Raw genomic sequence first — 22,293 nt, forward strand, 5'->3', positions numbered from 1 at the left:
AGGAGCCAAGTGAGACAGCGCTTAGTTCTCAGTGACTGGTAAACCTCTCAAAGTCTTGTTTATGAGCCAGGCTGGCTGGTCTATTAGCCTGGAGCACTGTTGACCTGCCAGGTTCAGAAACTGGACTACTGACACATGGCATCAAATTATATTTTCTGAATACTTCAATACATCGCCCATGTTACCGAAACCAAATAAATTTTTTTTGGAACAATAAAGTTTGAAGGTGAGAGACAGATACTTTAACTTAACACTTGTATACAAATGTTGACAGGCAGAAGGGAAGGAATAGTAAAATCCTTGCATTTGATATAGTATCCAAGTTTTCAGTATAGACTGTAATTGTAGGTGAATGTGGCAGCCAATTTGTGCATAACAAGTAGCTATGAATTGAGTGACCAGTTTTTTTTATCCGATTGGTGACCAGGGCAAACTCATATCTCTCTTCAAATACAGTGCCGGATGTCAGTTAACCCTGAATGTTAGGTAACTTGAAGAAATCGCCCGTCCCGAATCAATTGTATTCTTACCTGTATTAAGTATGGCAGTTGATTCAGACAAAAATCTGGTTATTCCAGGCAAAATGCTGCTCTGGTTGCCAATAAATCTACTCACCTGGGCCTTCTGTGTCCATTCAGCCACGAGGAGCTCCAGGATGTAAATAGGAGGAGTCTAAGATTGATTGATAACAGACTCCAGCCATTCACAAGCAGCTGGAGTTGGGCTGTCAATCAATGAAGGGCGGAAAAACAGGCAGAACAAGTGAGAGGAAGGGAGGAGTCAAATCACAATTGATTGACAGCTGAGCAGTTTGTGAATGAATGGAGCCCACCCATTCGCAAGCGGCTGCAGGCTGTCAATCACCTCTAACCCACTGCCAATTGGTCCCCTTCCCGTCCAGTGGGAATGGCAATGGGAGGGAGAAAGCACTGCCACTCTCTGCCGGTATTTTGCACCAAAGAAAGGTAAATATATTTTACTGAATTCTGTGAGGTAAAGGATTGTAACTTTAACTCCTAGGTTAAAACACTTGGTGACCTGTTTGGTTAGTTAACATTACTTCAAATTATACAAAAAATATTACATATTTTAATATGGTGTTGGCAGGGCTCCTCTGCTGGGCGGGAATGGTATTTCATTTTCCCTCAGACACCTCTTAAGCTGGACAAAACGGACATCTCCGATGTGTCCGTCTTGACCGGCTTCCACTGTAGTTTCATGGGATTATTTATGTGAGCAAGCAGACTGGACCTTGATTTTATGTCTCATCTGATTGATGGCACTGCTGACATGCAGCAATCCCCCAGCACTGCACTGAAGTGTCAGTTTATCCTATGAGGTTAAAGACCCAAAGTAGGCCTTGAACCATGGTGCTTTCCGTATTTAAATAATCAATTAATACATCCCGTTGAATGGATTGGACCAATACTAGTGCACATGATAACCTTTTATCTTGTATGATAGTTACTGATAATTTTGGAAGAAGGTGGCAGAGAAAATTGAATCTTCCTATCTGGCCTGAGGGAATACAGGATATCGCATGCAATTCACTCACAATTAAGCAACTGCCAGTCCTGCCAGCAGCAAGGTAAAGATGGCCAGACTTGGGAATTGAAGACTAGCACAAGCATGCCAGTTATAGAAGGTATGAGGGGGCGGCTATTCTTAATGGAAAGAGTCCTTAAGTGTCTTTTTGATGGGGAATGTCAATTCCCTAAATAGACTGCAGAAGAGAGCACCTTTTTTTCCCTTCAGAAGCCAGATTACAAAACCTGAAAATAGCCCTCTTATTTTTTTATTTCATATATAATATATATGTGTATTCTATATGTTAATACAGTAAACCTCACATAAATCTCCTCTTTATAAATCATATAATCGACTAAGTCGTACATTCATCTGAGTCCGATTCAGTTTCAAAGCCACTTAGATTTCTTTGCACGACCTGTATTGATGACCTTCTAACTGGGAACTCTGCTCCCCTACCCTCCATTATTACTGCATTTAACAGCTATCTTGAATCGCGGGAAATGACGTCCTAACCCGTCAACATGTGCACCTACCAGACAGCTGTAGTGAATCATGGAAAATATAGTCTCGATCCGTTGACACATGTGCAGAAGAACTTCATTTTATTAGGTAAATATATATTTACCCAAATAAAATGAAGTTTGGTGGAGTCCTGTAGCGTATTGCTTAGAGCGCTCGCCTCGCAAGCAAGAGGATCCGGTTTCGATTCCCAAGTTGGGGAAATATTAGGCAAGTTTCCTTGCTCCACACGCCTCTGTTTACCTAGCAGTAAGTAGGAACCCGATTGTCAGTCGATTGGGGGATCGCTTTTCCGGGGGTAATAATCGCTTTTAAAAGAAAAATAATAATTGGTCACTCAATCCACAACTGTTTGTGGGACACTGCTGTGTGCGATTGGCTGCCGTGTTTCTCCCCCAAAATAGTCAATTCATTTTACAGTATATTCTGTGAAGCGCTTTGAAGTGTCACAAAGACGTGATAAGGCGCAATATCATATGCAAGAATTATTACTATTTCCCGTGATTTAATGTGATGGCAGCTCTTGCTGGTAAGTGTGCATGCGGTGATGAGTCAAGACGCTTTCAATTGCAGGCAGTGTAGGCTAGACCCGTCATTGCATGCATGCTTATTGGCTGCATTAAATAATGCATGTGCAGTGTAGATTATTTTCTATGATTTAAAATTTGCCTGTAACTTGGACTTTGTCACATTCAATGTAATGCTCCCAACCAATATGCCTTATGTGAGTTTTACTGCATGTGGCATGATATGTTGTTTCTACTCGTGCAATTTGAACCGTTGATAAATATTTTGTGGTCAGCTTTTCCCATTCATTACAACCAGAGTAACTAAAATATGATCATCGCTCTGTCGTGAATCTTCCAATAACTATAACATCACAAAAGAAAAAAATGTCATCTTTCAATGAAAAATTTGTTGTAAAATTGATACATTATTGTTGATGCACTATGATGCCTTAAAAATTGGTCACTTCAATCCACGACTGTTTGTGGGATACTGCTCAATTGGATGCCCCGTTTCGCCCACAAAATATACAGTCAATTCACTTTACAGTATATTCTGTGAAGGTTTGAGACGTCTTGAAGACATGATAAGGTACTATATCAAATGCAAGGATTATTATTATTGCAGTAAGAATAGTGCAGCATTGTGAGTATTTCCATAGCAGTATGGAAAATTAAAATGGCCTCAAATTTGCTACATAAGCATTTAGTAATCAAATTGCAAATCTATTGTTTCCTGCTGTCATGAACTGCTCCCCCTACTGGTGTGACTGAGAACTGTAAAAAAAATTCACTGCTCAGTAAATTTCACTGGCAAACAGCTTGTTGCAGTCGGAAGGATCAAGCCTGTAGTCCAGGTTGACAATCCAGTTCAGTACTGGGGCAGCACTATATTGTAAAGGTGCAGTCCTTCAGATGAAACATCAAACCAAGGCCTGTGTGTCTGTTTAGGTGGATGTTAAAGATCCCATGGCACTATTCGAAAAGAGAATATCAAATGCAAGGATTATTGTAAAAATTACTTTATAGATGTTAACAAATACAGAGTATAGATTATCTCAGTGTAGACTCAGTACAAAAGCAGGATGAGTGACTCAGAAACAGGGTACTTAAGAGATTGTATAAGGGAATTGGATAAATACTTTAAGAGAAATATGAATGGGTTTAGGGAAGGAGCATTAGAATTAGAATAGAAAACGTTAGTTGGACTTGTAATAATAATCCTTGCATTATCCTTACATGTTATAGTGCCTTATCATGTCTTCTAGATGACTCAAAGCACATCACAAAATATACTGTAAAGTGAATTGACTGCATGTTTTGTTGGCGAAACACGGTAGCCAATTACGCACACTTCAAACACCAACAAAGGCATGACGAGCTGGATGGCTACCTATTTGCTATAAACTAAAACGTCTGAAAGCACACTGCCCAAAAACAAGTGCTCAGTGATCTTGATAATAGCCATATTTCCGTGGATGATAACCATTATGATGTATAGCTTGGAATGGAAGGCCCCTAACTTACTTAGGGAAGTTTTCCGAAACTCTGTTGAAGACTGATTGAAAACTTGAAGCTATTTGAATGTTCCAGGAATCCTGAAAGCAAACATAAACCAATAAGGTGCTATCCAGCTAGTCCAGCTAATCCTTTTATGCAGTTTCATTAAAGTCTAAAATGGGTATCAATACGATCCTTAAATTGAATACCGAGCTCAACCAACAAGATCTGGCAGTCTGCCATTAGCCGTGCACTAAGTGTGGTAGACTCCATATATAAAATTTGGGGGAATATTTTGTACATATATAGATTTATATCTCGTATTTAAGATAGTTGAATAAAACTCAGAAAATAATAAATTGATTTTTTTAAGGTAGCTGAATAAAACTCCATCCATTCTAGCAGTACATTGCGTTTAATGGAGTATTGGTAACCTCCAATATTATTCCTAGGTATGTTAACTTTTATACAATTATCTTTCCTTTTTAAAGCACTTCCTCTTTGTTGGGTATTGTTCCATTTGTGAATTCTTCATTAAGTCTGCAGCTCATTTGAATACGGGGGGGAAAGGGAGAAAGACATGTTTGCATCATCTTTCATGCCTCCCCTGCACTCGCCTAACCTCTTTCAGGAGAGCCAACATAATGAGTCAAATGGCCTCTTCTTGTGCTGAGTCTATACCGAAGCACTATCACGAGCCATTGGATAGAATTCAGGAATGAAAATATTGCCTGATTTCCCCACTATCCTCCTAACTCAAAGGCTGTGCTCTGGGAATAACTTAAATAAATACATTTTCTTATTTCCCAGTTTACAGCAATTAAAATATGCATGAAATCCTCATGTCATTATTTCTTGATGATAGTTGTACCCAGAAAAAGCTGTAGCAATCCTTTGATATGCTTTGATTTTTAAAAGTTTTTTAAGTGAAGAATGACTGCTTAATTAGTTAAAAGTAACTAGCTGAGAAATCTTAATTTGAAGAGTCTGAGGCAAATGTAGATTTGAATGTGGTACTGGAATGCAAAGGTCGATCCACACAACAGGGATTAAACTTATTTATTTTGCCTTTCACATTCCATTCAAAAGATAGATAGGCTTAGTTTATTGCTAGCACTTTGATTATTTTGGCTGCAACTATAATGAGAATATAAAGTTAGCTATCACTAGGATTCAAATGGCACATCACCTTGGAGCTAACCTAGACATTTGAATCCTATTGATAGCTATCTTTATATTGTAGAGCATGATTATTTGATGCAGACTGTTATTCAGGAATTGCTTATTGAGTTACTTTGTGAGTAAAGCTGTTTGTTCACTGTTGCAGTTTGGTTAATGACTTTGAAGAAAAATATTCTCTGGACGAAAGGATAATGAAAAATGAGCAAATCAACAACAAGGGGGAAAAGGCTTCAGATTGGGTGTTGTATGCCCTCTTGGTGGGTAAAATCTGATCCAGAGGCCAAAAAGATTGACCTTTGGAAGGATATCGAGGAGATTTGTTTGTGGTCATGATTGCCCTGCGTTTATCAAACATTTAACATTTGGCAAGGAAGGGAGCCAATTTCTGTGGGCATCATTTTTTTTTGGTGAAGTGAATCTTGCACTGGACTATTCCACATAATCTGGACACAAGCAAATTAAGATGGAATCTGCTAGCTGTTGCATGGCTGGAATACATGGGACACATTTTTTTAAAATGAGATACAGAAAATCCTCTTAGCACTGTCTTGTAATGCTTTGTGACAAATGGATGAAATCTCCAGAAAACAATTTGCTGAGCATTTGCTTCCCTCTATTCAGATAATTTGGTATGGAGACTTTGAACCTCTGTCATGAAAATGTTTTATGCTGTTTTGTTTTGGCCAATATTCTTGTTCTCAAAAGTAAGTAATATGAAATTACAATTAATTGCTGTGTACAGTGAATCATCCATCAACTCCCGAACTACGTCTATTTTCTCATGTGGATTTTCACAGTTTCAGATGAGCTCGCCATTTGTTCTGCGATTTGTTTTTCTGCTCTATGCTCATAAACAGTGTCCTTTCTAATGGGCTGTTTGTGCACTCTGTTTGACATGGGAGCTACTGCACAGCAGCTTGTTCACAGGTTGACCTGGTAAATTTACTGTGACCATTTTGATTAAAAAACGTAATCTGTGTCGGTTTGATTATTCCATGCAATGGACTCATTCCAATTGAAATTTACGCATACTCTCCTCAACTATTAAAAATTCTGCTTAATATTTTTGATGGTCAGCATTATTTAAAACCTAATATTAACCAACACTGAGAGGAAATGTCTGATCGCACGACACCAGGAACAGTCCATTTTCAAGTATGCCTTTTAAAGCAGGATTCAATGCATTAGTGATCTGGCTGTAAATCTAAAGATATGAATGTACTTTAATTTAATTACTTTAATAATGCATGAGGCTGATAAGAGGCTTAGGTATGTGCTAGAAATTTCAGCTTGTTGAATAAATTGAGTTCATATAACAGATTTATTGTGTGCGTGATAAATGTATCCCCTAAATAAAATCTTTCCTTCTCAGAACCGTAGCAGCGATTATTTGTGAAGGACCTGTTCTGTAACTCATCTATATGCTAGCGCATGTAACAAAATTTCATGTTGATTTTTGTTGCGCAAACTAATGAATGTGTAACAACAACATGCATTTATATAGCATCCCTCACCTAGTGTAACATCTCTGAGCACTTTACAAAGATGTGCTGAGCAGGGGAAGGGGGAGGTAACCATTACACGGGTCGGAGAGGTATGTTATAAGGTGGGACATAAAGTCAGATATAAAGAGGGTAGTTGAAACAGAGGGTGAAGCTCCAAAGGCGTAGAATCTGAAGGCTTGGCCCACCATTGATAAGGAGGAGCAGGTGGGGTATACACAGCAAGTCCAAGTTATCTAAGTTCAAAGGACAAGCAGATAAGATCCCAGAAGTAGGGATGTGTTGGGTTTTATCGGTGAGAATGAGGATATTGAAACTGATACACTGAGACACAGGGAGCCCTTGGAGCTTGGTGAAGGCTGGGGTAATGTATTAGCGAAGCTTTGTGCAGGTGGGGATGCGGGCACCAGAAGGTTTAGATAAGTTGGAGCTTATGGATGTTGGAGACCAGTCAGTAGTTCATTTGAAAAGTCCAGGCAGGAGGTAACAAAGGTGTGAATAAAGGTTTACGTAGCATTTGGTGTAAGATAGGGGTGAGGCAGGCAATGTGCCAGAGGTGAAGGTACCAGACAATAATAATAATCCTTGCATTTAATATAGCGCTTTTCACGTCGGGAGGACGTCCCAAAGTGCTTCACAGAACACACTGTAAAGTGAATTGACTGTATATTTGTGGGCGAACGCGGCAGCCAATTGCGCACAGCAATGTCCCAGAAACAGTCGTAGATTGAAAATGACCAATTTATTATTGTTTTGTTTTGGAGGAATTATTATTAGGCTCTGTGTGGAGTAAGGAAACTTGCCCAAGGTTTCGCCCTGACCTGTCTGGAATTGAACCCAGGTCCCTCACTTGCAAAGCGAGTGCTCTAACCACTGAGCTACAGGACTCCAAAGATGGGAGGAAGAAAGGAAAGCTAAAGATCAAACCTACCTTCTTGGTTGTGTACTGGCTCATTAAGTTTGAGGCACACAATGGAAGATGATGGTGGGAGACAAGCAGGGTGGCTTCTGTCTTAACCATACTGAAGGAATGGGCTTGATGGATGGAAAAGAACGCTGAGTCAAATGATAATAACATTTCAGAGATCTATAGAAATTTTAATATTGCTCATCACTTAATATTAAAATACAGAGCTCGTAGGTATAGGAATAAATGTGGGCTCGAATACAGTCCTTCACTTCACAAAACTGACCCAGCTCAGTCTAATTGAATGAAAAATGCCTAATCCTTTTCATTGTAAGAATTCTACATGCTACAATATTAGGTTAGACACGCTCAAACCACATCCGAGTGGATACAAACACAAGCTACCCGTAATGTGGTCTTTATGTCCACCTGAAACACAAAGAATTAATAACCCAAGCAATAATGGTGCCAAAAATAAAATAAGTGCCAAAAATAAAATAAGCCCCAAAAATAGTCCAATTATGCAAATATTTTCATTCCTTTTATATTTATAGCAAACTGATGTGGAAGAATAGCATGGTACTGTGAGAGGTATGTGATGGTAGCATTAGCTAGGAGTTTAATTATGAAGGGTAAGATATTATTTCTGTAGCACTAATGCATTACATACACATATGGAAGCTTTAACTTAACAGTTGTGTTAACATTGATTGCTTCTCTTTCCCCATTCCCAAGTTGATTTCTGCCAGTTTCTTTTGAGATTGTATTTAAAGACTTATAGCTCATTTTCCGGTCTTTGTTTCAGAAACTGGAATAACAATGTTTTTTATGTTGTCACTTTGCCAACAGATGATACAATGCAGTATCCAGACAGTAGACTATGATTTTAAAAAACAGTGAAATAACAGCTTTCCCTTTAAGTGGAAAATTGGGTTACTGTGCAATGACAGATTACATCTTAATAGATAATTACACACCTTTTGAGAAATACATGGGCCTTGAGGTGCCATTCCTGCAAAGATTTACTACCAGCAAGTCAACAGCAAACTGTAATAACCCTGATAGGTTTCTGCTTATGAGAACATAGGAATATGCTGGAGCAGAAAAAAACACAGTAATCCTGGCTAGTCAAAATTTAAATACAGCTTTTACTGTCTCACATACTTGCCCAATCTCCTTTGCCATTAAAGACTTCCACAATTCCCTCATGAAACTGCCCACACAGTTTGCCTCTGCTATCTATCTGGAAATGTAGAAGTTAACTACCTTCTGCATAAAGTAGTTAAATGTATGTTTTAACTATTCACCTTCCCTCTTTTGAGATTGAGTGCTTGTAGACCTCCAGACTGTTGAATATTTGATCTTAGCATTTAATCTTACAATTGTAACAGTATATTTATCCCTTTTACACAGCCAAACTTTTTTTTTAAAAGAATTATTGTATAGCTGGGTTTCTGCCGTTCAAGACTTATATCTTCGACTGTGCCAATAGTAATCTCACCCTTAGCTAGCAGTGTCGAGTGCTCTGAGATGTTCTTCTAATGTGAAAGGTGCTGTATCAATGCAAATTGTATTTCCATACTTTTGAATATGGAATGTAATGTGTTGCCATTGCATTCCATATTCAAATATGAATGGTATTGTATGGTATATTCTCCAGTAGTATGTAACAAAGTGCATTGTGGATTCAGCAGTAGGGCAAATTCAGCAATTCTGTCACATGGAAAGCCTTTTGCGGTAATATTGTTCGAGTTCTGCTGTTTGGTCACAAAATTTAAATTGCAAATTAAATTATTGGAAGCTTCCATCAGCCTACACGTTCAACATAAGTTCTTTGTTTTTCCCTCAACTCAAGGCAAAGAGTAATTTTGGTTTTGCATTTCTCATATGGTCTCAAGATTTTGAGCTCATAGTCTAGGCTGCCATTCATTGCAATACTGGAGGAGTGCTGCATTGTCGGAGGTGCTGTCCTTTGGATGAGCTGTTAAACAAGGTCCCTTATGCTTTTTCAGTGAACATGAAAGATACCATGATACTATTCAAAAAGAGAAGGGAGCTTTTCCCAGTGTCCTCCAGATAAAAAATGGTTATTCACTCCATGGCTGTTTGTGGCACATTGTTGTGGGACATTGTTGTTTTGAATGAGAACTTACCACATACTGTTAAAAACAGAAAGTTTTAAAACTAAACTAGTATTGTAGATCAGGCATGGCCAACTTGTGGCCTGCATTGTACATGTGTAAAATAGTCCGCAGGCTGCACGTTGGCCATCCCTGATGTAGATCATCAAGTATCAAGTATTAGAATTAATATATGATTGCCTCTACTCAAAGAAGCAGTATTTCATCATTAGTGATTGGGAAGCCTTATTTTGTTGGTATTTCTGTCAAAAGGCTTGATGGATTTAATATTCACATTATTACTGTGTGTTTACTAATGAATAAAAACTCTCCGATCATAATTCATGAAACTACCGCTTTGAGGGAATACCTGAAAAGTAACCCATTGTGTTTCTTCTCCTCCCTTCAATTTTCTCTCCTCCTCTCTGAAGGCGCTGATTCATGCTGGGGTATAGTTCTACGGGCGTCAAGTGCCCTCCATTACCTGATCCCAAGTGGCCATTCTTCATGTATGAGCCAAGACAGTGAGTGTCAGCAGGTTATTCAACTGTGGTGGGGGGAAGAATCACAGCCAAGTCTGATCCTATCCTCAGCAAATGATAATCTTCACATTCGAAACACTCTTTCCAGAGCAATCACTGGATAGCCACTAAGACCAGAATCTCTGCCTGTTTTGGTTTAATTTCTCCCTCTCCCTTCCAGCCCAGAATTATTGACACCAGTTATAACACTGCCAGGCAAGACGATTGATGACAGTTAAACAAGCACTGTGTGGCAACCGAATCTCTGACCTATTAGGTTCTTGCAACTTAGTCTCACACTAGGTGAAAAGTGACACTTAAGAATTTTAGACATTTTCTATATAAATCTGTTGTATTCTCTAATGTTTCTGAACCATGTCAGTTGTTCCTCTGCTTAAGTGATTTCTTTTTCTCCAGTTTTTCTGTTACCATTGTCAGCATCCCAAGTTATGTATAGTTGTTTATTACATTATTTCTGTTATTTCAACAATATTTTTATTCATTGCCTACATTACAGGAAGTTGCAGGTAATGAGCAAAGGAAGCCTTAAACATTTTGGCTTGTCTTCCTCGGCAAAATCTTGCAAGAAATTGCAGCAGAAATTAAACCATTAAAATTCAGAATCCTAATTATGTATAATGCAAAACTTTACTAGATTCTTATAGGTTTTCAAACTGCGGAGTTTACATTGTGTTTTAACCAATTATTTTGGTGTATTGATAATTTTTTCAAATTATGATATTACAAAGATTATTATTAATTCATTAAATACATCAGGAATGGACCGCATCAGCATCGACTATAGGGCACTTCAGCCTCTATGCCCCACCCTTTGGAACTCCATCCCGCAGTCCCTTCACCTTGCCCCCTCCTTTACCTTCTTCAAGGCGGGTCTCAAGACCCTCCTCTTCTACTGCGCCTTGGGCCACCCTCCCTGCCCTCCACCCTTCCTGATCCCAAACCCTGCTGGGGTCCAAATCCCTGACTGCCCAGCGCCTTGGGACGTCGTCCTGACTTGAAAGGCACTATACAAATGTAATTTGTTGTTGATCCTGAGATCTATTTGTTGTGCAAGAAACCATATCTAAAAACTCATTAACTGTAAAGCGGTTTCTGGTTCATATGTAACAAGATTGAAAAATACTTCTCGAACCTATTCGAACCAACATCCAATGCCAAACCGAATATCGTTCACAGTCTTCAATCACACTTCATGCATTTTCAACTGCTTTAGGTACCCCTTGTAAAATGTGGTCATTTTTGTGAAAGCACGCTCGTAGCTTTCAGTAATTTCTGAGTCTGAATATTTTCCTGAATGAAGATCCAATATGATCACTGCTAACAAGAGGGATGTTATGGTCCACAAGAAATCCTGTAAATAAAAATTCAGCTTTGGTTATGCTCTCACTCATTTTTGACCCAGCAGGTGGGGAAAAAAGCTGCAAATGATTTTGACTGGGATGCAGTCGTGGCACAGCTCGCATGTTTCTCCGCAGCAGTGTGTCTAGAAATAACATTGTACCCGCCATGGCCAACAGACAACAGCTTTGCAATACTCACAAAAAGGAAATGTTAGCCCTCTTCTTGATTTTTGTATGAAATAATGCTATGCCCGCCAAGTGTCTTTAAACTTCAACTGCTTTTTTGGTAGCCCCCCCCCCACCCCTACTCTCCCCGCCCTCCACCCCTCCTGATCCCATCCCCCAGCTCGGGTCCAAATCCCTGATTGTCCAGCGCCTTGGGATGTCCTCCCGATGTGAAAGGCACTATAAAAATGTACAAAAGGCAAAATACTGCAGATGCTGGAAATCCGAAATAAAAACCGAAGTCGCTGAGAACACCAGGCAGGTCAAGTTCTGACGAAAGGTCATTGACCTGAAGCGTACACTCACTTTCCTTTCCATAGATGCTGCCTGACCTGCTGAGTGTTTGCAGCGACTTCCGTTTTTACTATACAAATGTCATTTGTTGTTGTTGTTCAGCTAATTCAAATAGAACAATATTTAATTATTGCTGGTTCTCTAGCAATTAATATAAAAATANTTTTTTTGCCTTGGCAACTCTGTATCTGAAATATTAAATCTCGTCACCAGTTAGATGCTTCTAAAATATTTATTAAATTGCTGTGTATTTGTCAACCCCCAAACTGATGTACTAATAAAGCATTTGGTGACTGCAATGCTTTTAAAACTAATTCTTCCAACGACCTACAGCCTAACCTGGATGTTGTTTTGGAAGATCGGTCTATGTTGAGCAATAACTTGATTAATTTGATTGCTTTCATACCTGCTGAGGTGCCCACAATCCAGAGTGCACCATAAAATCCTTTGGTTTTCAGATATTTTCTGACAAATGTAGATGTTTATTTTTAAACCGAGCACGTAAAAACCTCTAACAGAATAACATGCACAACTGTAGTTTGTTGCAATTTGTTACTTTTTTTTCTCCTCTTCCCCCTCATTATTATCATACAGGTTTGGGTAAAACAAAAAGGAAGACAAGTGCAAGAGATGCTTCCCCCACACCAAGCACGGATGCAGAATACCCATCAAATGGTGGAGGTGCTGACCGTATATACGATCTAAATATCCCAGCAAATGTCAAGTTTGCTTATGTGGCCGAGAGAGATGATGAACTGTCGCTTGTGAAGGGGACACGCGTCACTGTTATGGAGAAATGTAGTGATGGTTGGTGGAGAGGTGGCTACAATGGACAAGTCGGTTGGTTTCCGTCAAACTATGTTGTAGAGGAAGGTGATGAAGCCATTGCAGATTCCCCTAATTTCTTCACTTCCAGACTTGGAGCATCCGTGAGTAACGGACAAACCACGAAAGTCCTTCATATGGTGCAGACACTTTACCCATTTAGCTCGGTGACTGAGGAGGAGCTGAACTTTGAAAAGGGGGAAATCATGGATGTGATTGAGAAACCAGAGAATGACCCAGAATGGTGGAAGTGTCAAAATTCGAAAGGGCAAATTGGCCTTGTCCCCAAAAACTACGTAGTAATCTTAAACGATGGACCTCCTCTGAGCAGTTTACATGCTCCTCAGATATGCCTCACTGGGCCATCCTCTACAGGAAAATTTGCTGGAAAAGAATGGTATTATGGCAGTGTCACGCGGCACCAGGCTGAAATGGTTCTAAATGAGCGGGGCATGGATGGTGACTTCCTTGTTAGAGATAGTGAATCATCGGTAAGTACCATTTATTCTGCTTTTCGGTTTTACTACATGTTGACATTTGCATTACACAATTTGTTTAATGTCACTGAATTGTTTTTGTCTTGTGTTTTCCAAGGGATAACTTAGCAGCTTAAATGAAAACTTGTTATATTGAGAGAATATTTAGTAGAAAGAGACAAGATGCATTAAGTTCGAAAATTGTAGATGATGTTAACGTAACCCCAAATGATATATTTTTGGTTATCGGGGTGGGGGGGGAAATAAATTTGCAGTTGTACAAAATACTCTTTTCTGATGTATGTCCTATGTATGTTTATTTTATTTTACAAACATATTTATTCTTACATTGACAAATGCTTTAATGGTGTCCATATTAAAATACTGTATGTTGCTTATGATTTGGCAATGCCTCATCTTACCTTCTCTGTGTATATATATATTGCTTGTTTTAAATGTTGAAATTGAACTAAAGCGTTTACTCTAGACCTCTACTGATTTAGACAAAACGTGCTCAAGTAATGATTGAAATTTTCTTTTAATCATTTTAAAAGTTGGTTTATAAAGATTTACAAAGAATGTACAGCACAGAAAATAGTCACTCAGCCCAACCTCTATTTATTCTCCACACACGTCTTCCGCCAATCCTTACTTCCTCCCATACTCTTCTATTCCCTTCTCCCTTGATGGTGTTTACTGTACAACAACAACTTGCATTTATATAGCACCCTCCATGCAGGGTAGTATCTCAGAGCACTACTGTATTATTCAAGCGGTCGTTAAAGATCCCATTGTATTATTCAAAAAGACAAAGCAGCTTTTCCTGGTGTGAGTGTGTTTGCGTGTGTGCGTGTGGTGGCGGCCCTGAGTGGCAGGAAGTTGTGACCCGCTGCATTCAGTGCTGACAACGGACCATTTGACCCTTCGGACCTGCATTCTCTCCCCCCGCCCCCGAGTTTGACAGAAAGCACTCCTGGCAGCACCAACCAATTCCATGCAATTTTTCAGAAAATCAAATTTCCACACAATTTGGGGGAAATATTTCTGCAATTTTCTATTGGATCTGGTCATTGCCTGAAAACATTGAATGGGCCATTCCTTAATGTTAAGAGTTCAAACGTGCATCCATTTTGGTTAAAAGCAGCTTCTACCTCCTACTGAGTTTTAAACTAGTAATATCACACATGAAAATTAAGCCACATTATTTTTGTTATATTTAAATGGCTAATTTAACTGGAGTCTCAATTGTGCAATAATAATAATAATAATCCTTGCATTTGATATAGTGCTTTTCAAGGCGGGAGGATGTCCCAAAGCGCTGCACAGAACACACTGTAAAGTGAATTGACTGTATATTTGTGGGCGAACGCGGCAGCCAATTGCGCACAGCAATGTCCCACAAACAGTCGTAGATTGAAAATGGCCAATTTATTATTGTTTTTGGTTTTGGAGGTATTATTATTAGGCTCTGTGTGGAGTAAGGAAACTTGCCCAAGGTTTCGCCCTGACCTGCCTGGAATTGAACTCAGGTCTCTCGCTTGCAAAGCGAGTGCTCTAACCACTGAGCTACAGGACTCCACAATAACTGGATTCATTGATGAATTATCTGTTAGGATTGAACTTCTTGTGAGAGTTTTGATCAAATTCTATGGATAAACTTCCCAACCAGAAAATATACATATTATGGCTTATGCGATTATTTACTTAATAAAAAAACAAAGCTGATTAGTGTTTGCATAAAAATTTACATTTATATAGTACCTTTTACGTATAGAGGATGTCCCAAGGCACCGGTCAATCCAACGTTTTCACCCGAGAGGGGTAGGGGAAAGATAGCTGAAAGTGCAGTCAAAGAAGGTGTTAAGACAGACCTTGAAGGAGGTGTGGGAAGTAGCAAGTTAAACGGACTCTGGGATGGAGGTCCAGAGAGTGGGGCAGATACACTGAAAGCACAACCACCTTCTTTGAGGGGAAGGGCAACATTCTTATTGCTAAATGTGAAAACTCATATTTGAGTTTAGTAAAATATCTTTATGATCTGTTTTTTTCCAAATTCTTTACTTTTCCAAGTTAAGAAGCAACTGTGACATCTTAGGTCTGATGGTACATATTAAACTTCATTCATCTTAAATTATGAAAGCCTGGTAGATTTCCAGATTGAGTGAAACCTGTGAAAAAGGGACTTTTTTCTTTATCACCTACAAAATTAATTTTTTTTTGTATGGCAATGATTCAGAGGATGCAAAGATCTCAGAATATCTAGGTAATTAAATGTTTAATGTTTAAATAATCTTGTTTAATATCCCCCAACAGTTGCAGTTTTTTTAAAAACTGAATAGAAAGATTTGTGCCTGTTTCTCTGCTAGTATGTTGAAGAGTTGGTAGAGTCTCATATAATTGATAAAATACAGTCAAGGACTTTCCCGGCCAGCAGAGGAGCAGTTATTACAGTTGTTATTATTATTAATTGATAAATCTCTGTTGAATACAGCTTAATTAGCGATGGCTCATATTCATAATAATAATAATACAGGGGAATCTGCTTTTGCTGGTTAACCCCAGACATCAGGTAAACCGAACAAATTGCCCAGCCCCGATTCTTTCAAATCTTACCTGTTGCAAATATGCCAGTTAATTCAGACAGAAATACAGTTAATCCGTCCAATGCAAATGGAAATGGGAGGGAGGGAGGTAGCCACGCTGCTCCTCTGCTGGGCGGGAAAGTCCTTGACTGTATTTTGCAGCCAAAGAAAGATAAATATATTTTACTGAATTTTATGAGAATATTTTAACTTTAACTGGTTAGTTAACATTGCTTCAAGTGAAACAAAATTATTATATATTATTTACGCACCGGCACAGCTCCTCTGCTGGGCGGGAATGGTATTTCGACTACCCTCAGACACCAAGCATTCTTTCTTTCTTAATTAAATTTAAATAGTAGTGCTTAGTGATAGTTCCAATAATTTGTAGGGGTATCTTTATCATATACAAGAATTCAAGGACAAGAATTACTTCTATTTTATCGTGGGCCTTTCAAATTTATAGTTGCCTTCACTTTACACTAAAGGTGTAGTTTGCCTTACATCAGGAAGTTTTATGTATGTGTAGGTAGTCTTGCTTCGTGGAATTTAATTTATGTACTCAAAGTTCTTGCTGCTTTGGAGTAAATTAACCTTTTTGTACTGTACATGATGATCTAGACTTAGGACTAGCCCTTCTGATAAAGCCGTATCGATGCCTTTCAGAGAAGATATTGCCTTAATCAAGAGCTTAAAGATAATAATAATCCTTACATTTGATATAGCGCTTTTCACGTCTTCGAGACGTCTCAAAGAGCTTCACAGAATATACTGTAAAGTGAATTGACTGTATATTTGTGGGCGAAATGCGGCAGCCAATTGAAAGCCAATTAAAGATACAGTAAACTTCATGTAAGTTGAATTAGTGTGGGACTAGAACATTTAGTATAACTTGAGCAAAATCTGATTTTAGGCAATCTGTATAAAATCTGATTTAATCAATAATCTGCACTGCGCACGCACAATTCAAGTCAGCCGGTAGGTATGTATTTGGTGATGGGTCAAGGCTACGTTTCCTGCGATTCAGTGCACCTTGAGAGTTGTGATCACATTGCGTCGTGGAAAATGAAGTTCTTCTGCGCACACAGCAACGAGTCAATACTACGTTTCCCGTGGTTCAGTGCAGCCGATAAGTGCGGGAGTAATGGAGGGTAGAGGAGCCGCGTTATGAGTTAGGCGGTGATTAAAACGAATCGTGCAAAGAAATCGAGAATGTGAAAGGTGCTGTACATGTTATATAAAGTGGCATAACTGTATGCAAGTGTTTTCAGATTTGTCCAGTTTTGTGCCTCCACTTCATCAAATGTGTTTCTTGCCCATGATTCTCCATGGAATAGTTTCTGTAGCATTTGAACTTTGTTTCACTAGAATGACGTGTATTTAGGATTTCTTCTGCCACTACAAAATTGACATTGTGATGTTGAAGTGCCTATTCTCTACAGAGAACTGGTTTTGCATTTATCATAGTTATTGAGTAGTGCTCTGGTGACTGAGCCTTGCCAGATGTTTCTGTGCTTTTATCTCCAATGAGCAACAACAAATTGTACTTGCATAGTGCTTTTCGCCTACGAGAATTTTTCAAAGCACATTACAGATGGGGTTGGAGATGAAGGGAGGTTTGGGAGGGATGAAGAATGGGGACTGAAGTGGATGGGGGAGGACAGGTTGTGGAACATGAAGGTGGGGAGAGGTAACTAAAGGCACAGTCACAGATTTGTAGAAGGGTTTTGACAGCACAGGAATGGATGAGGTAGAGGAATTTCAGAAGAGAGTTCCAGAGAATGGAAGGGGTGGGGGGGTAAAGTGGCTTAAACCTTTCCCAAAAATTGTTTTGAGCAGTGTTGAATCCCCATACGTCAATCTTACCACGGCCTAGGTAGGTTTCAGTGTTGATGCAGAAACACCTGGAGCAGCAGATGTGAAGGCCACTATTGGCAAGAGATGTGTAAGACTGAACATTCTTTGTAAATCTTTTCACAAGGAGAGTGGAATAATAGAAGGGTGTGGGAAGGAGTAAGGAATGGGTGAGGACTTGTGCGGAGTAAAAAGAGTGGTTGGGCTGAGTGGCCTGTTTCCATACTGCCCTTTCTTTGTAAGAGGCGAGCTGCAAGTGGTCCTAAGGCATATTAACGGTTTATACAAATGGTTATTTCTTTTGTTACTTTTCTTTCCAGAACGAGTTTCATTGCATTCACTTTTTCTTCTGCATTAAGAATTTTTATTTATTGACCAAGGAGCGTTCATTCAATAGGTTATGCTTTTTTACTTATTTAACTTAATGTCAGCAACATAAATCTTCTGTTACTCTTTGAGAACTAACTGTACTGTTCAGAGACTGAAGATCAGTGGTGAGCCCTTTAGTGACCAAATGTTAAAAAGACTGTTTACATTTATATACAGTAATATAAAATCTTTACTTTCAAACCTATTTTGAAAGAATCAATATTTGTTTTATTAATTTATCCTTATAGAATTGAGTCACTAAAATCGTCTATTACTAGCGCAAAGTTTTTAGTTTTGTTATAAAGATTAATGTGTCTGTTATCTATAATTATAATATAAATTATTTTTTCTTGCAGCCAAGTGACTTCTCAATTTCGCTAAAAGCATCAGGAAAGAACAAGCATTTCAAAGTCCAGCATTCAGATGGCGTGTACTGTATCGGGCAGCGTCGATTTAACACCATGGATGAGTTAGTGGAACACTACAAAAAGGCACCCATTTTCACAAGTGAACATGGGGAGAAGTTGTATCTAATCAAACCCTTGCAGTGATGCAGACTGCTCACCTGGCCATGGCCAGGCTTGTCATGGATAAAAGCCTTAGATCTGAACGATTACACAGAGCAGAGCCGATTGTAACAATGAGATTTCAACACCTTCTGGGCTGTTATGGATCATGCTCTGCTATATTTTTTTTGTCTTCGTCCTTCTGTTTATTTGCCTGTATGTCCTTAATTCTGTTGAACTTGCATTTACCTTCCAAAGGTTAGGTTGAACCTCTTCACTTTTTAAGTGATGGTCACTTTAGCACTCACTTCTTGCCTGGGCTCAGATTTCCCCCAATGTACATTTAATTAGCTAGAATTGGGGAACATCTTCCTTGAAATTGCAGTGTTAATTAATCAGTTTTTTAAAAAAAATGCTCACACTAAATGATTTTCCTCTTGAGAAAGACATTGGGCACAGTTTGAATGCACTGAAGCTGCATCTAATTACAAAAAAAAAGTAGATATAACAAAATGTGGCAGTGAATACTGTAGCTTTTGCTTACCGAATAGTTAATGCAATTTCCTAGAATCTAGAAGCACTCTATTCTCTGCTATATTACGCCTTCTCTAAATTTTGTGTAGAGTGCACTAATGAAACTGTTAACATTTAACTTTCTAGATTACTATGGTAAGATCGTAGAAATAAAACTAGAGTGAAGTTTGGTCTGTAATTGCAGCTGACGAAGAGTACACATTTTCTTATCGAATCAGTGGAAATCAGATGTGCGTACTTTATGAGATTAAATGTTTGGCAATGTACCTGTACACCCAGATGTACCACTCACATTATGCTTGTTTCTCGCGCCCTTATGTTGTTTCAAGTAAACAACACATATTTAATTCTCGACATAATATGTAGCAAATTGTTGACATTAATACATGAGATTAATAAAGCTATCCTTTTTGGGGGTTACTAGCAATAGACGTGCAATGTATGTATTGTCTACACTGTCTACACTGCAAGCGGGCGCAAGAATATTATTTTTGTACTTTATTGTGTAACAAAGGGGAAAAAATCCCCTTTTGACTCCATAAACCCCACATGTATAATGGCCGAGGTCAACCTTATGCACACGTCTCGTTAAATGATTGTCAATAAAAAAAAATTCAGTTTATCTGCTACAGTATTATAGGGTATGTAGTTTGCATTGCCATTCACAAACACACATACACACACACATTGGTTGACTTACTTGAACATTACTCTGATTTAAACATGAAAATGTTCAGCAAAAAAGTAGCCACTCAGCCCATCAGATCTGGCAGAGCAGTTTGTCTTTGCTAAATTACCTTTTTTTATTAATCCGACTTTCCTTCTTTTTCCCCATGTTTGTTTTTACTTTTCAATTGCTCATCCACTTGCCTTTTAAAATCATTTGAAGATACTTGGTCTCACTTTTCACATGTTGTAAGATGCATCATTCAAACAGCAGTTACCATTTCTGCTATAAGATGTCTTTGTGCGGTTTGATTTATAAAGTGCAAAACTTTTTAGTTCAACTCTGGACTTGCAGATGAAGCAAAAAAGACAAGGTCATAATGGATAATACATTTGCTGTAAGTCATTTTCACTGCTGCAAGTGTTATATATTAGTGCTACAAAATTGCTTTTCTTTCGGAAAAGGAATTGTTTCGTCCCACATCTTGTTAACTAGCTAATGTTTTTATACCGTTTCTGGGAACTAAATCCTTCTGAAACGTTCATAAACAAACAGCCTTGCTTAAAATTGGGAGCAAATCTTTTGATACAGGTAATAGTTGATCTTTACAAAGTGCTTCTGCCTTTTATCCATTTCCTTTAATTTATTAGGAGAATTGGTTTCAAAGACTCTATTTATGTATACTGATATTTTTCTAAGAATACCTGATCTACCCATCAAATAAATTTAATAAATTATCTTAATGGGGATTTTCAGTGAAATAAAATATTTTTTTCCCCATTAGGTGACTGATAGTTTCTGTAAACGTTGCTATGGTTTCTTGAATAGTAGAATTAAAGCTGCAGGTGCAGAAGACGTTTGAAATACAATACAATACAAAATTACATTTGTATAGTGCTCTTCACGTTGGGAGGATGCCCCAATGCACTGGGACTATGGTACTATGACTTTTTTTAGATTTACTTGAAACAACTGTGTTGAAATATAAAATCATTTTGTTACCCTTCATTTTTTATGAGAATATTCCAGAAATAACAATTAGCCTTGGCTTTCAGTATTTTTGGGAGAGGAAAATACACTTTCCCTTTGATTTAGTTTAAAGTAAAACAAATTTGCACATACTATAGATTTGCTTGTTTCGCAGTTCCAATATCTCTTGAGAATCAAATTATAAAACGATGTTGATGCGGAGCTTTTTTAAAAAAAATCCGTAGTTCTGGACCCAAGCTTGGAAATTCCACAAAGAGTGATTTAACCTGTAGTCCAGCACTGGCTGTGCTCTCTCTCTCGCTCTCTCTCTCTCTCTATATATATATATATATGTTTTTGCTTTTAATTTTCAAAGTTGTTTTGAGGTTGGATGCTACTACAATACCTATATAGACAGAAATAGCACAATTGATGCATACAACAACAAAATTACATTTTTATAGAGCCTTTCACATCGAATAGACGTCCCAAGGCACTGGACAGAGTTTCAGACCCGAACTAGGGGTCTGTATCGGAGAGGGCGGGGGGTAAGCAAAGAGATCGAAGAGGAGGATCTTGAGATGTGTCTTGCAGCAGGCATGGGAGGGGGCGAGGCAAAGGGACTGCAGATAGAGTTCCAGAGGGGGGAGCAGAGTGGCAGAAGGCCCATCCACCAATAGTGGGGCGAGCAAGGCGAGGGACGTGAAGCAGACTGGAGCCCGCTGAGCAGAGGGAGCGAGCAGGATGGTAGGGGGTTAGATATGAGTATCCGCTTCCCTATGTTAAACCAACAGCAGGTTCAGGTAAGCTGCTAAGATGCAGTATTACAGAAATCAAATTTGTTTGATTTCAGCTTGAAAGATGTTTCTGGGGGTGAAGTTAGGTTTAGGAACTTGACTTTGTTTGGCACTGTGTAATATTCTGTAATAATCACAAATCTCATTTTCAATATCCATTTGCTTTTTACAAATTATTAAATAATTGTTGGTGGCATTGGAAATGCTGTTCATGTCCACTAATGTAATAACTCAGAAGTGTTGAATTTAGTTTTTATGGAAATGCGGTGTCGGGGAAACAAAGCCATTAAATGTTGGAGACAGTATAGTGAATGTAGCTTCTCTTTAGATGGTCTTTCAAATCCTTTATAATGTGTACATTTTAGCTTTAAAGATAAATTAATAATTATTTTCTGATCCGGTGAGGGTCTGTTAAATGCTAATATTTTGTTTTTACTATGGTGAAAATGTGGGGAAAAAAGGATTATTTTTAACAAATCTAGTCAATGTCATGCACTATAAAATCAGGTATGAGGTGGGGTGCACAATGAAGGTCCTCTCATCAATA

General features: G+C 38.5%; 1 protein-coding gene across 3 annotated transcripts in view; it reads left to right on the plus strand.

Annotated features, from left to right (window-relative positions):
• The window catches only part of nck2b (NCK adaptor protein 2b), a 70,807-nt gene extending 50,872 nt beyond the window's left edge, over window positions 1–19,935 (plus strand). For 2 of the 3 annotated variants that reach the window (XM_042334077.1, XM_042334078.1), the window contains exons 3-5: window positions 10,198–10,290; window positions 12,762–13,483; window positions 18,630–19,935. In XM_042334077.1, coding sequence (XP_042190011.1) covers window positions 10,198–10,290; window positions 12,762–13,483; window positions 18,630–18,824 — 1,010 coding nt within the window. In that variant the 3' untranslated portion in view covers window positions 18,825–19,935. The remainder of the gene's footprint in view (window positions 1–10,197; window positions 10,291–12,761; window positions 13,484–18,629) is intronic. The other variant, XM_042334079.1, reaches the window with a different exon arrangement.
• The last annotated feature ends 2,358 nt before the right edge of the window (window positions 19,936–22,293 follow it).

This window comes from Callorhinchus milii, unplaced genomic scaffold, assembly GCF_018977255.1.
Source record: "Callorhinchus milii isolate IMCB2004 unplaced genomic scaffold, IMCB_Cmil_1.0 Scaffold4, whole genome shotgun sequence".
Taxonomy (NCBI): domain Eukaryota; kingdom Metazoa; phylum Chordata; class Chondrichthyes; order Chimaeriformes; family Callorhinchidae; genus Callorhinchus; species Callorhinchus milii.